The 14,296-nt window shown below is 40.8% G+C and overlaps 1 protein-coding gene across 1 annotated transcript; it reads left to right on the top strand.

Moving 5' to 3' along the window:
• Nucleotides 1-8,155: 8,155 nt before the first annotated feature.
• Nucleotides 8,156-11,186, top strand: LOC109439299 (transcription elongation factor A protein-like 5). Its single transcript, XM_019719562.2, is given in 3 exon segments — nt 8,156-8,306; nt 9,625-9,692; nt 10,327-11,186. A coding segment is annotated over 1 exon segment (582 nt). The 5' UTR covers nt 8,156-8,306; nt 9,625-9,692; nt 10,327-10,353; the 3' UTR covers nt 10,936-11,186.
• The last annotated feature ends 3,110 nt before the right edge of the window (nt 11,187-14,296 follow it).

The following is a 14,296-nucleotide window of genomic DNA, read 5'->3' as shown; positions in this document are numbered from 1 at the left end:
ATATAATCAATAATATCAGAGTAAGTATGGTATCAGATGGTTACTAGAATTATTGGGGTGACAAATGGGAGGGGATTGGGGAACAGGGTGAAATAGGTGGACGGATTAAGAAGTACAAATTGGTAGCTACAAAATAGTCTTGGGGATGTAAAGTAAAGCATAGAGAATATAGTCATAATGTGGTCATAACTATGTATAGTGCCAGGTGGGTACTAGCCTAGTCAAGTGGATCACTTCTTAAGTTATACTAATGTCTAACCACTATGCTTTATACCTGAAATTAATACAAAATAATATCAAATATTAACTGTAATTAAAAAATTAAAAAAGGGGGGAAAGGTGAAGGGGAAGAAGAGGTTCAAATTTCGAGGTATAAAACAAGCAAGTCATATGGAATATAGCATGGGGAGTATAGTCAATAATATTGTGATAGCATAGTACAGTGTCAGATGGTTGCTGGACTTATGGTGATCACTTCTTTAGGTATATAAATGTTGAACAACTATGGTGTACACTGGAAACTGATATAATATTGTATGCTAGCTATATTTTTTCATAAAGATCTTAAAAAAAATGAGGGACTACTAAGTAGCCCAAAACTAGAAACAACAACAACAAAAAATTTATCATATGTAAGCTACATTCATGAATTAAAATCACCTAAATACAGAGAAAGAAACATTATAAATAAAAAAAATCATATGCACATGGAATATTCACTTAGAATATCCACTTGGAAAGGATAACCCAGTCCCACTTCCCAGATGATATCACCCTAACCCAGAAGCTTGCCACTGGAGATGATGTTGCTTCAGATGACATTGTCTGAGTCCAAGACTTCATCATTAGAGATGACTTTGCTCCTTACACAGGGGAAGACTTTGCGCCAAACACTGAGACCATTGTCTCAGCAATGCCTGTGTGCTGCTTTTCCTCAGACACTGACAAATTGGACACAATACATTTATTGTATTTATTCCTTTGATATTAGGGATTCTATTATGTTTCCTGAGTTTGTTTCCTTAGTCCATGATCCTGGTATATGTTTTGCTCTGTTAAAAGGTATACACCTCTACACTTTTTTGCCTAAAGAAGAATCTTACAAAGTTTATTACTACTAATGCCATTCTAAAAATTAATGGAGATTATTGCTTCCCTCAGGAGGCAACTACCTCTTAGGCCACCCATTAACCACCTGGAGAGAAGACTTCAGACTTCCCAGCACCTTCACCTACTCTCTACCTCCAACTTTCCATCACTATCTCCTGTGCTACATCTCTGATCATGAACACCACAACTTCATCTTTTTAGCTACAAACACCACTAACCTTTTCCATGTGCTTTATTAAACTATCAGTTTATATTCTCCAACAACATAACTATTGGAATTGTCACCAAAATAGCTTTATCATAAAAATATATAATTCATACTTATAACACACTTTACAACTCTACAAAAGATATTGTTTGAGAACTTGAAAATTTCAGAACTGTTTTCTTGGCTAATGCCATATAAATGAGGAACTCGGTTATGGCTGGCCTACAAGGAATCCTTATTCTTCTACTTGTTTTCCTCCTTTGTACTCATAATAAAATGTTTTTTATGCTGTTTAGGGCAACTTACACCCTACTCTCTGTAACTCTCCTCTATTATTCAGGCCACTAAAATATCCCAAATAATCGAGCTTAAAACTGAAGTCAAGATATCGAGGGATCAATTGTAATATATATTTTTTTGTAGATATGCTGTCTTGACTTAAATTTGAGGCCCTGGTTAGAGGCCAGTTTCCCTTCTTAAAGAGCTGATGAAATCCACAATCCAACTACTTCCCTGATTGGGCATTCACACTCTGGGATGCTATGCACCAACCCTAGCTACACAGGGGCCAGGGATGAGACAACTAGGGACAACCTCTATATCCTGGAGTCTGAGAAAATTATTCAAGTGACCAATCCACAGGGATCTTGCTAAATCTAGCTGACCTTACCCTACTTGTAATATATAAGCTGCCCCTTAGAGATCCAACTTGCTGTTATTCAGAGAAGGCTGTGGATCTGTCTGGCAGCCTTCTCTTTTGGAGCGATAAGTAACAAGGAGTTCTGCCTTTTATCTGAGTGGCACTGTGTGATATCCTGCCATCAAAAGAACCTTTAGATCATATAAAGCCATACACAAAATTAACTCACACTACCTACAAATTAACTCAAAATTGATAAAAGACCTAAATATATGAGCTAAAACTTTAAAAACTTTAAAAACAAGGAGTAAGTCTTCATGTCCTTGGATTTGGCAATGGATTCTTAGATATGACATCAAAAGCATGAAAAACAAAAGAAAAATCAGTAAACTGAACTTCATAAAAATTAAACACTTTTGTGAATCAAAGGACACTATAAAGAAAGTAAAAAGACAATCCACAAAATGGGAGAAGATATTTGCAAATTATATATCTGATAAAAGTCATGTTTCCAGAATATATGAAGAACTCTTACAATTCAACAACAAAAAGAGAAACAACCCAATTTAAAAATGGGCAAAGGACTTGAAGAGATATTTCTCCAAAGAAGATATGTAAATATCCAACAAGCACATAAAAAGATGTTCAATACCATTAGTCATTAGGAAAATGTAAATCAAAACCACTTATCACCCAATAAGATTACAAAAATTAAAAAATGGAAGTTAAGACTTGTTTTTGAGAATGTGGAAAAATTGGAACCCTCATAAATTGCTTGCATGAATGCTAAATGTTGCAACCACTGTGAAACAGAGTTTGACAATTCCTCAGAAAGTTAAACATAGAATTACCATACGACCCATCAATTTCACTCCTAGGTATATACACAAGAAAAATAAAAACACACACCCACACAAAAACTTATACATAAATATTTAAGGCAGCACTATTTACAATAGTCAAAAGGTAGAAACAACCTAAATATCCATCCATGTTTGAATGGATAGATAAAACATGATATAGACAGACAATGAAATATTATTCAGTCATAAAATGGAATGAAATATTGTACATGCTACAATGTATATGAGCCTTGAATACATAAGTGAAAGAAGCCAGACACAAAAAGTCACGTATTATATGATTCCGTTTATATTAAATATCCAAGTTAGGTAATTCCTACAACTTAACACCAAAAAACCCCTAAACAATCCAATTAAAAAATGGGCAAAGGACCTGAATAGATATTTCTCCAAAGAGGACATACAGATGGACAATAGACATATGAAAAGATGCTCAATGTCACTAATCATCAGAGAAATGCAAATTAAAACCACAATGAGCTATCACCTCACACCTGTCAAAAGGCCATCCTTGAAAAATCAATAAACAAGTGTTGGCGAGGATGTAGAGAAAAGGGAACACTTGTGCACTGTTGGTAGGATTGCTAATTGGTGCAGCCACTATGGAAAACAGTGTGGAGGTTCCTCAAAAAATTAAAAAGAGAACTACCTTATGACTCAGTAATTCCACTCCTGGGTATTTATCCAAATAAATTCAAAACACTAATTAGAAAAGATATATGCATCCCTATGTTCACTGCAGCATTATTTACAATAACCAAGATATGGAAGCAACTGAAGTGTCCATCAATAGATGATTGGATAAAGAAGTGGTACAAGAGACAACCAAGACGGTGCAGTAAGTAAATGTTTTGTTTGCCTTCTCTCAAAACCACATCAAAATTACAACTAATCTACAAACAACTATTAATGATAATCACCTAAAATCAAGCTGAACTGAAGCCTTTCAACTAAGAACTTGCAGAAGAAGCCACCTCCAGACTGGTAGGAAGGTCAGAGACATGGAAAGCGCTGGTCCCACACCCACGTGTGACTATTAAAGATCGGGAGGGCTATTTAGGCTACCCCCGGCCCACTAAAGGATAGTCCCCCCATCCCCTAAAGGGGTGAGAGATCCCAGTCCAGGGTTCCAGGGAGAGAAGTTCCCATAATTTTTGGTTGTGAAAACCAGTGGAGATTGTGACTGAGTGAGACTGAGTGCAGCTGCACTCCCAAGTACTCTTAAAGGGACTGCATGCGGACTTACCCACCAACGGAATCACCCGCTCTGAGCTCCAGTGCTGGGGCAGCAGCTGGAGAAGTGCCAGGGACAAATGGTGGGGAATTGAGTCATCTGGCTTGGTACATGGGGGCTGGAGAGGTGGCTTTCTCCTGGACAGGGTAGCTGGCAGAGGCTATTGCTTCTTTGTTGAGCCCTCCCTCTTCTCAGCGTGCAAACACAGGTGGCCACCATTTCTGAGTCTTCACCATTAGTTCTCCTAGCACTGGCAGTTTGATCCCTGGCCCTACCCAACTTTTGGGCACACCCAGGCCTCTTCCAGTGGCTTTTTCATGCAGACCACCTGCCTTGGCTCAAGCTGCAGACTTTCCTAGACTCTAAAGGTTCACGGAACCCAGACAAGCAGCATCGGGCTTGAGCATGTCCTGTGCCTCTGGCTGAGCAGCCCTAAGCCGGCACTAATGGCAGCCGGCCTTGGTTCACCACTTGGCCTTTCAAGGTGCTTCCAAGCACAGCACAGGAGGGAGCAGCCATCTGCGGATTTCTTTCTGGCTCCCACTGGGTGGGGCATGGGCTTTGGCTGGACTTGATCTACAGCGGGTTGCCTCCAAGGTGGTCCTGGGGCTGGCGATAAATAGGCCAGCTTCAAAATGAGCTAGAGCATCACCCAGCTGCCTCCAAGTACGACACACCCAACAGGCGGATTGGGCAGGCACTAGAGTCCTGCTGATGCAGATCCTGCTCTGTAGGATCAGCCCCTGCACAACTCTTCCAATGTAGTCAAGGCCAGTCCTCACAACAAGTGAGACCAAGGGTCAGTCCCTCCCATTGATGTGCAATTATCAACCAAGGCTCAACTACAGGAGGAGGGCATACACAACCCACACAAAGGACACATCTGGAGCGCATGGATCAGGTGACCAAAAAGACTGTGCCACTGAACTCCACAGCACACCTACTACATAAGGCCACTCTACTAAGACCAGAAGACATAGCAGCCCTACCTAATACATAGAAACAAATACAGGGCGGCAGCGAAAATGGAGAGACAAAGAAACATGGCCCAAATAAAATAACAGAACAAAGCTCCAGAAAAAGAACTAAGCAAAACAGAGATAAGCAATCTATCAGACACAGAGTTCCAAACACTGGTTATAAGAATGCTTGATGATTTCAGAGACAACTTCAACAGAGATATAGGAAGCATAAAAACGGAGATGGAAACCATAAAAAAGAACCAGTCAGAAATAAAAGATATAATAATGGAAACAAAGAGTATGTTACAGGGAATCAACAGCAGATTAGATGAGGCTGAGGATCCAACCAGCAATGTAGAAGGTAAGGTAGCAGAAAATACCCAACCAGAATAGCACAAAGAAAAAAGAATCCAAAAATTTGAGGAGAGTTTAAGAGGCCTCCGGACAATATCAAGCATATCAACATTCGTATTATAGGGGTACCAGAAGGAGAAGAGAGAGGGCAGGAAATTGAAAACCTATTTGAAGAAATAATGACAGAAAACTTCCCTAACCTGGTGAAGGAAATGGACATACAAGCCCAGGAAGTACAGAGAGTCCTAAACAAGATAAACCTAAAGAGGCCAACACCAAGACACATCATAATTAAAATGCCAAAGGTTAAATACAAAGAGAAAATCTTAAAAGCAGCAATAGAAATACTGATTGTTAAGTATACATCCACTGAAAAAAAAATGCAGAAAAACATTTAATGGCATGGAAAAACGGCCATGATTAAATATTTGTGGACAAACACAGATCATATACTAACATGTACAATCCATTTTTGAGGGTGAAAGTATGTGTATCTACAAAAACAAAACTAATATGTCAACTTTCTTATGCCTGAGTGGTAAAATTATAAGGAATGCATATTTTCTTCTTTTGGCTTTTATGTAGTTGCTAAATGTTCTAAAAATGAATGTGTTTTCTTTGTGCAATAAGAAAAAAACTTACCAAAATTATAAGCTAGTAAAAGAAAAAAACCTGAAAAAGAAAAGAAAAGCAGTTAGTTACCTACAAGTAGCCCCCATAAGACTGTCAGCTGATTTCTCAACAGAAACTTTGCAGACAAGAAGGGAGTGGCAGGAAATATTCCAAGTGATGAAAAGCAACAACATACAACCAAGATTGCTCTACCCAGCAAGACTGTCATTTAGAATTAAAGGACAGATAAGGAGCTTCTGAGACCAGAAAAAGCTGAAGGAGTTCATCACCACCAAAACAGTATTACAAGGACTCTTAGAGGGGTTTTTTTTAAGATGGGAGGGGGGTTAAGGATGGGTGAAAGGGAAAGGGATTAAGAAGTACAAATTTGTTGTTATACAGTAGTCATGGGGATGTAGGGTATAGCATAAGGAATATAGTCAATAATATTTTAATAACTAGGTATGGTGCCAGATAGGTACTAGATCTATCAGTGATAGATGAGAATGAGGTTGGCGGCAGGGTGAAAAAAATGAAGACATTAAGAAATACAAATTGATAGTTAATACAGTATGGGGAATATAATCAACAATGTTAAGATCATGTAAGGTGCCAGGTGGGCACTTGACTTATCAGGGGGATCACATCATAGACTGTGTAGATGCCTGACCAATGTGCTATACACCTGAAGAGCTGAAGTAGAATAATATTGAATGTCAAATATAACTAAACATATAGGTATATATAGTCAGTTGAGAAAACCTGGTTTATGTCAATCAGTATGGTCAGCATGTCACTTCCTTAGACATTGGCCTGATGTGGCTGACAGGGTGCCAGAGTGGGTCTGGACTGGCAGGCAGCAACCCTGCAGCATGGCTAGACTCCTTCTAGGTGCCGTGGGGGTGAAGATACTGGAGTTTAGACTCAGCAGGCTGAACATCCTAAGTCAGCTGGTAGGTAGGCAGAGCCAAGGAAGCTTCCATCTGGCCATATGAATAGGGCAGAGAGAAGGCAAGACTGGAGGCTCTCCCCACCAGCAATCACTTCTCCAGGGTCTATGGAAACTCTCTGCTGTAGGGGTCTAGAAGGGATTTCCTTTGTTTTCTAGTTGTTAGAACAGCATTCCCGTCTCTTCTGGGGTTAAGTTACATCTGTGGAAATTTGGAGCAGGGAGGAAGGAGCAAAAGGCATTTACTCAGGTCACCACTTTGGTCACCTCTCCATGTATATTTTTGGAGTGAGCAACAGTCAGGTGCCTGAATGCAAGGACGAGAGGCTCTGGAAGGTGAAAAGGGGTTAGGAAACAGCATGTTCCTTTCCTCTTGACAGGTAGGGAAGATCAGACTATATCTGCATCTCTCAGATCCTCAGCTGCCTTTGCTACAGCTAAACCTATGAATGAAAATAGCTACAGGCCAAAATTTCAAGACTGATACTATGTTAGCCACCAGATTCCAGCAAGTCTACCTAGCACTCAGCAATTGTTTGGGAACCTTAAATACATGTATTTTTAGTAGAACACAACAGAACCAGCTTTTTATGAAAAAAATTTAAAATATTTTGTATGTAGCTAATTGAATTTTCTATTTAGTAAAAAATAATGTCATGAACGTAAATTGATCTCAGAATTTTGGAATCTTGTTGGTTTTTCCCTCTATCTTAAACACATTTTTCCCCACAAATGAAAATAACTTTATTTAATTTTTTGCTTATAAGAATAGACCATGCTGAAAGAAGTAATGTAATAAAACTAAAAAATAATATTTAGGAAAAATATAAAATCTCTATTTCAACTACTTGCTTTCATACCTGACAATTCACCCTGTATCTATTATGTGAAGGTCCAGAGATCAGGAGAAATGAGCATCAGTGGCTGAATGGAGAAGTAGATTCAAGGGTTAGGTGCTCTGAGATCAAAGAAAAAGAAAAAAATCCTCAGAGATGTACCAATGGCCAGGAGAAGATGCCGCCCTTCCCTGATAAAACAGAACGCATAAGACAGGGAGAAGGGGCCACTGTTGACCTCTGGGATTAGCAAAGACCAAAATGAGTGACAGGGCCTCCAGCGGTGAGGGGAGGAGAGGGAAGGGACGCGAGGCAGAAGGGGACTACTGAAAGGAAGAAGTGAGCTGGCTCCTGACGCACTTTCTCCCGGTGGGAGGGGAACTAGGGACCCGAGCCCACTGGTGACGTTTCCCTCACGTGATCAGGAGCCGACGTGTGCAGAAATCCCTCTCCTCCAAGTACCAGCTCCCTATTTCTGTGGAAGAAGATAGATTTCAGGCTGAGGGACAGAGGGGACAATTGCCCTATAGCCCTGCAGGTCGGTACAAGGTGGAGTAGGCAGGGAGGTGGGGGGCAACCCTGGGATGGGGTGGTAACAGACAGAGGCTACAGAGGATCCGGTCTGCTTTCCAGATGCCACCCCCTCCCACCCCCACTCATTTTGGCGCAGAAAACTGAGTGTTGGGGGAGAGGTGTGGGTACCACCTCTTATTTCTCTGGATAAGTTCAGGCTTATAGCAGAAAGAAATGTGAAGAAAATGAGGCATCTTCCTGGGAAGGCTACAAATCCACCGCCGCCTGGGGACCCCTGAGGTGGGTGGGGGTTGCAGAGGGCAAAGACTAGAACGGATCCAGGACTGAATTCTCTCTGCCCCTCCCGCGATGGCTATAGTTTGGTGCAAGAAATGGAGAGCTTGGTGGGAGGACATGGAGAGGGGCCAATGGTTGAGAATGGGTACCAATTAGGATCTCCGAGGAGGCAGGCTATCGGGCTACGTCTGATGGAGAGAGAGTGCGGGGGAGGAGGATGGCCAGGAAATAGCCTGATCCCTGCAGAGCGGCTGGAGGAGGGCACAGCCTGAGATCCTGGGATGGGGTGGCGGATCCCTTAAAAGAGCCAGGCCTGTGCCCTCTGTACCTCTTCTCCACCTTCCGTCCATTTTAGAGCCGGAAATGGTGGGCTGCGGGGGGCCGGGGCCGGGGGGGGGGGGGGGGGGGGGGTAGCGATCGGGAGGTGCTGCAGAGGAGTCGGACTGAGGTTCAGTCTGGAGACCAGCTCCCTACTACGGAGGAGTGGTAGCTGAACTATGGAGGGTTGAGAGGAGGCAACATGGACCAAAAATTTTACTGAGTTTGGAAATGATTTGTCTCTTGCATTGCAGAAAAATATGTATGTGGAGAGGAAGAGGGTGGCAGGAATGTTTGGGACATTTCTGCCCTGCCCCCTGACTCTACCATCACCTTTTTTAGAGAAGTGATGGGCTTTTTTACTATCTGGGCACCCTGGGGTAGGGAGTTTGGAAGGCAGAGACCTGAGCACAGCAAGATCTGCCTTCTGAGCATCACTTTTCTGAACTTAACTCATTTTAGTACAAGAAAAAGTGAGATAGAAATTTGGGAGGAGGATTCAGAAACAGAAACACTTTAGAAATAATCTTTCTCTGCCATTGCCCCGTGATAGAAAAATGGAAGCTGTTAAGGAGGGACTGCAGAGGGGATCAGAGATGCAAGGGAAAGTGCAAGGGGGGTCAGGAGTTTGGAAAGTTTTGACAACTAGAATACAGACTCAGTGTCCTTGTTGCCAGTCATTCACTTCTCAGTCCCTCATTCACCATCTGTCTTCTGTCTCTTTACAGGTCTTCAGGTTTGTGGTTGCAAGCACCAACCCAGGCAAGAAGAGGAAAGACCTGCAGGCTCAGTGCAGGTCAGTAGGAAAGCACAACTTCCCCAGGACGCCTGGGAGTAGGAGTGACTTAAACCTGAGCAGAAGTTGGGGAGGACACTATCTGCCACCCCTCCTCCAAGCCTTCCTATTGCAGTATCAGAATACATGGCCTCTGTCAGGACCTTAAGGGAACATGGTGCTTTATGGCTGGTGAGGATAAAAGAGAGAGAAAAGGAAGTGAGAGATGGAGATGTGGTATCTGTGAAGCCCCTTAAGGATATTAGAGTAGCCCTGAAATCTGAGAACTGGTCATTGTTCTGTTGTGTCTGAAACTAGCCAGAATTCTTGCAGGTCAGTGTAAGTTGGGACTACCCAGTTAGAATTGTATGGATATAGCCAAGGCCAGAGCAAAGTTAAGGGACAAATCTGCTCTTACACACTTCTCAGCACACCCCACTGAAATGTAAAGGAAGATAGAAATTTTTGCAAGGTTGGCTCATGCAAACATTTATGAAGTGGGAAGGAAAGGAAAAAACTGTATAAATGGGAGTGTACCTGGAAGTTGGGACACAGTGAGGCAAACCCTAAATCATAAAGGCAGATACTATCAGGTGTCAGGACCTATATTTAATCACCTAAGTTCTGTATTCTTTGTCTCCTTTTTGTCTCCTAGGACAAGCAAAGGAGGGGACATCTCAACATGGAAAAACTCTACAATGAAAATGAAGGAAAGCAGGAAAGCAAGGGAAAGCCAGAAGATGAAGTAGATACAGAAGATGAAGGAAAGTCAGATGAGGAAGAAAAGCCTGAAGTGGAGGGGAAGCCAGAACATGAGGGACAGCTCCAGGACCAGGGACAGCCAGATGATGCGGGGAAGCAAGAAAAGCAGGGCATGTCTGAAGAAGAGGGAAAAGCACGCGGTGAGGGCAAGTCAGAACCCCAGGCAAAGCCAGGGAGTGAGCTGCGGGCTGCCAAGAAGGGCCAGGCTGAAGATTATGTGCCTTGGAAAGCAAAATGAAAAACAGACAGGGGGACAGACGATTCCCCCAAGGACTATCAGGAGGACTTACAGGAAAGGCATGTGGGCAGTGAGGAGATGAGAGAATGTGGAAATGTGTCAGGGGCTCAGGAAGAGCTTAGGAAAAAACAGAAAATGGGTGGTTTTCATTGGATGCGAAGAGATGTGCAGGATCCATTCACCCCGAAGGGCCAACGGGGTGTCAGGGGAGTGAAGGGCGGAGGTAGGGGCCAGAAGGACTTAGAAGATGTTCCATATGTTTAACGCCCTCGGCCTTCAATTCTGATTTCTCTGATGAGAATATTGCCGACCCTGCTTTCCATGGCAACTATTTGCCAGGCCATGTGCTTTAACTTTAAGCTGATAGTTTGCGTTAGGTGTCACTCTTGTTGCCAGCAGCCTTTTGATCCAACTACAGCACTCTGTTTCAGTAGGGGATTTCCACCCATGTGCATGGAAGAGATGTCCATGGTACTTTGTAAAATAATAATAAAAAAGCAGTTTGCAGAACCGCATATACAGCATCAGCCCATTTTTGAAAAAAAAAGTTACATAATACATCCATGCACAGGGAAAACTATGAAACTGAGTAGATCAAAAGAGAAATAATGATTTTCTCCGTGTGGTGACAGGAGATTATGCTTTCTCTCATCTGTTCATTTCCCATACCCCAAAAACATACTACTTTTGTCATAAAATAAATAATAAAATATTTTTAAATATAGGAAAATACATACCAAGCAATCGAAATAACTGTTCAGTGAGTTTATGAAGAAAGTGGAGACACTTCAAATTCCTGTTGTCAGGATGTGAAATTATGTGTAAAACTCACATTACCTGTGGGACTTGAAGCTGGAGGAATCAACCAGGCATTTATTATGGATCCATTGCTGTAAGGGACAGTCTTGTCATCCGTGAAATGGGGATAAAACTTGCTTTCCAGGGCTGGCAATATCTGATGAGATACTGAGTGTGTGAGCTGTGTTGGGCTGGCTCCTACCTCTCCCCTGTATCAGCAGGACCAGGACCCTGTCAGAAGTTTGGAGGATGGTGAGGGAGTTCTCACCTGTGCCACGGAATAAGTCCAGACAGCTGAGAGGTGGGTGCCATTCTCTCTTGCATAATGCCATGTCTCATGGGCCCTGCACCCTCCTAAGGGCCCACTGCTCCTGATGGGCTGGAATCCTCAAGGTAACAAAGCGCCTTTGATTTCCCTGGGTTCCCTGATGAGTTGAATCCCTGTTATGTTCCCTACTGAACTGCGGAGAAGGTCCCTCTTCTCACGTTATAGTTTTATTAATCCTGACATGAAATGTAGAAAAATGCTTTGTAAAATCTATATTAATATATTTTTCAGGCATTAGAATTACCCCACTAGACTTGCCCTTTTCAAAGCAAAGAATTCATCTTACTCATTTTGGTACCCACAACATAAAATAGAAGCTTAAAAAATCAATACATTAATTATCAAGTCAGAAGGCCTCAATTCTTGGCCCAGTTCTTGGCCTGATTGAATACATTGCCTTGAGCATGTCATTGCATTCTTTAGCAACTGAAACTTGCCATTCCAAAAGGAACACAGCAGGAGATTATACCAACATTCATTGCTAAATGATTTTAACATTGGATATAGTAGTATTTCTCGAAGTTTTCTAGCTACCAGCAGATTACCTGGACCCAAATCACCTACCTATCTTGAAAATGAAGAATCCTGGCTCCCACCTCAGATCCAATGTATCAGAATCTCTTTGGACCTGTCCTTACAATGTCTGTGTTTTTGTCCTTTGTTTTAGTTCCTTTTAATTTTTATCAAATGGACATATGTACACAATTTGAAAATCAAATAGTGTAAAATAATTTATTATCAAAAACTGCAGTCTGTCTTGCCATTCCATGTTCCCACTCTCCACAGACAACTACCGTATATGTTTTTGGTGACTTCTAGTATTTACTTCCATACTTCTGAATATGTTTAGGTTGCTATTTCTTTCTTTTTTTTAAAACAGATTTATTGAAATGTAATTCACATACCACAAAATTTACCCTCAAAATTGTTCAGCTTCAAAGTGGAATTCAGTGGCTTTTAGTATTTTAACAGAGTTCTGGAACTATCACCATTATCTAGTTCCAGGACATTTTCATCAACCTAAAAAGAAACCCCATAACCATTAGCACACGATAAATAGTGTTTGCATACCCTCTTCCCCCCATCATCTGGCAAACACTGATCTACTTTCTGTCTCTATGGATTTGCTTACTCTAGACATTTCACATAAAAGGAATCACACTGTATATGGCCTTTTCTGTCTGGCTTCTCTCATGTAGCATAATGTTTTCAAGTTTCATCCATATTCTGGCATGTACCAGTACTGAACATTCATGTACATTTTTTTTGCCTTTTAAAATAAACTCTTGAGAAGTCAAAATATAAAATTTCCAAATACAGAAATGATGGTTCTGCCATAATTTATTATGTACACAACCTCAGAGTATACTAATGATTCTGTCCAAATTTGCTTTAACTTCGTTTGAACGCTTTGATTTCTTTTATGAGGAGATACTTTAAGTTTATTTGTTTTGTGTCTGGTTTAAAGAAAACACAAGTGTGTAGTATTTGACATTATAGTTAATTATTTTTGTTGGAAGAAGCAAAGATAATTTTTTTCAAATCTTCCTCTTTTAAATAAAATTTTGTTTATACCTCATTTATTGAGATATAATTGACATGTATCACTGTATAAGTTTAAGGTGTACAGCATAGTGATTATACTTACATATATTATGAAATGACTACTGCAATGTTTAATTCATACCTATCATCTCATACACAGTAAGAAAAAAATAAAAAAATTTCTCCTTGTGATGAGAACTCTTAGGCTTTATTCTCTAAACAACATACATGTCATACAACAATATGTCATACAACTTTTTGTGTATAAACATGTTTTTAATTTTCTTGGGTATATACCTAGGAGTGGAATTGCTTGGTCATGTAGTAACTCTATGTTGAACTTTTTAAGGAACTATAAAATTGTTTTCCAAAGCAAGGGTGGCATTTGCTAATCCTATCAGCAGTGTACAAAGGTTCTAATTTCTCCATATTCTCACCAACACTTGCCATTGCTTGTAGTTTTTATTATAGCCATCTTAGCGGGTATGAAGTGAAATCCCATTATGGTTTTGATTTGCATTTTCCTAATGGCTAATGATGTTGAGCATCTCTTTATGTGTATCTTGGCTATTTGTGTATCTTTATTGGAGAAATGTCTATTCAAATCCTTTGTCCATTTTTAAATTGGGTTGGGTTTATTTTTTGTTATTGTTGAGTTGTAAGAGTTCTTTGCTTATTCTGGACACAAATCCCTTACCAGATGTATGACTTGCAACTGCTACTTCTTGACTTGTTAACTTCACTCACTATCTATTGACTTTTTGATAAGATAATTTAGTTTTCTCTTACCATCATAATCCCCACTATCTATTGCCTGCCCTCAATGATTTACCACATATAACATGTATTTCAATAAGCATTCCAGTGATTCAGCTGCTTAACTCTGAGGACCTTTGGGTGCATTTGTCTGGTTAGGCTAAGCTTATATTATGATAGCTACCAACCTCAAAACAT

The sequence above is a fragment of the Rhinolophus sinicus genome, chromosome X, assembly GCF_036562045.2.
Source record: "Rhinolophus sinicus isolate RSC01 chromosome X, ASM3656204v1, whole genome shotgun sequence".
Lineage (NCBI taxonomy): Eukaryota > Metazoa > Chordata > Mammalia > Chiroptera > Rhinolophidae > Rhinolophus > Rhinolophus sinicus.
This window is presented reverse-complemented; position numbering and strand designations above follow the sequence as displayed.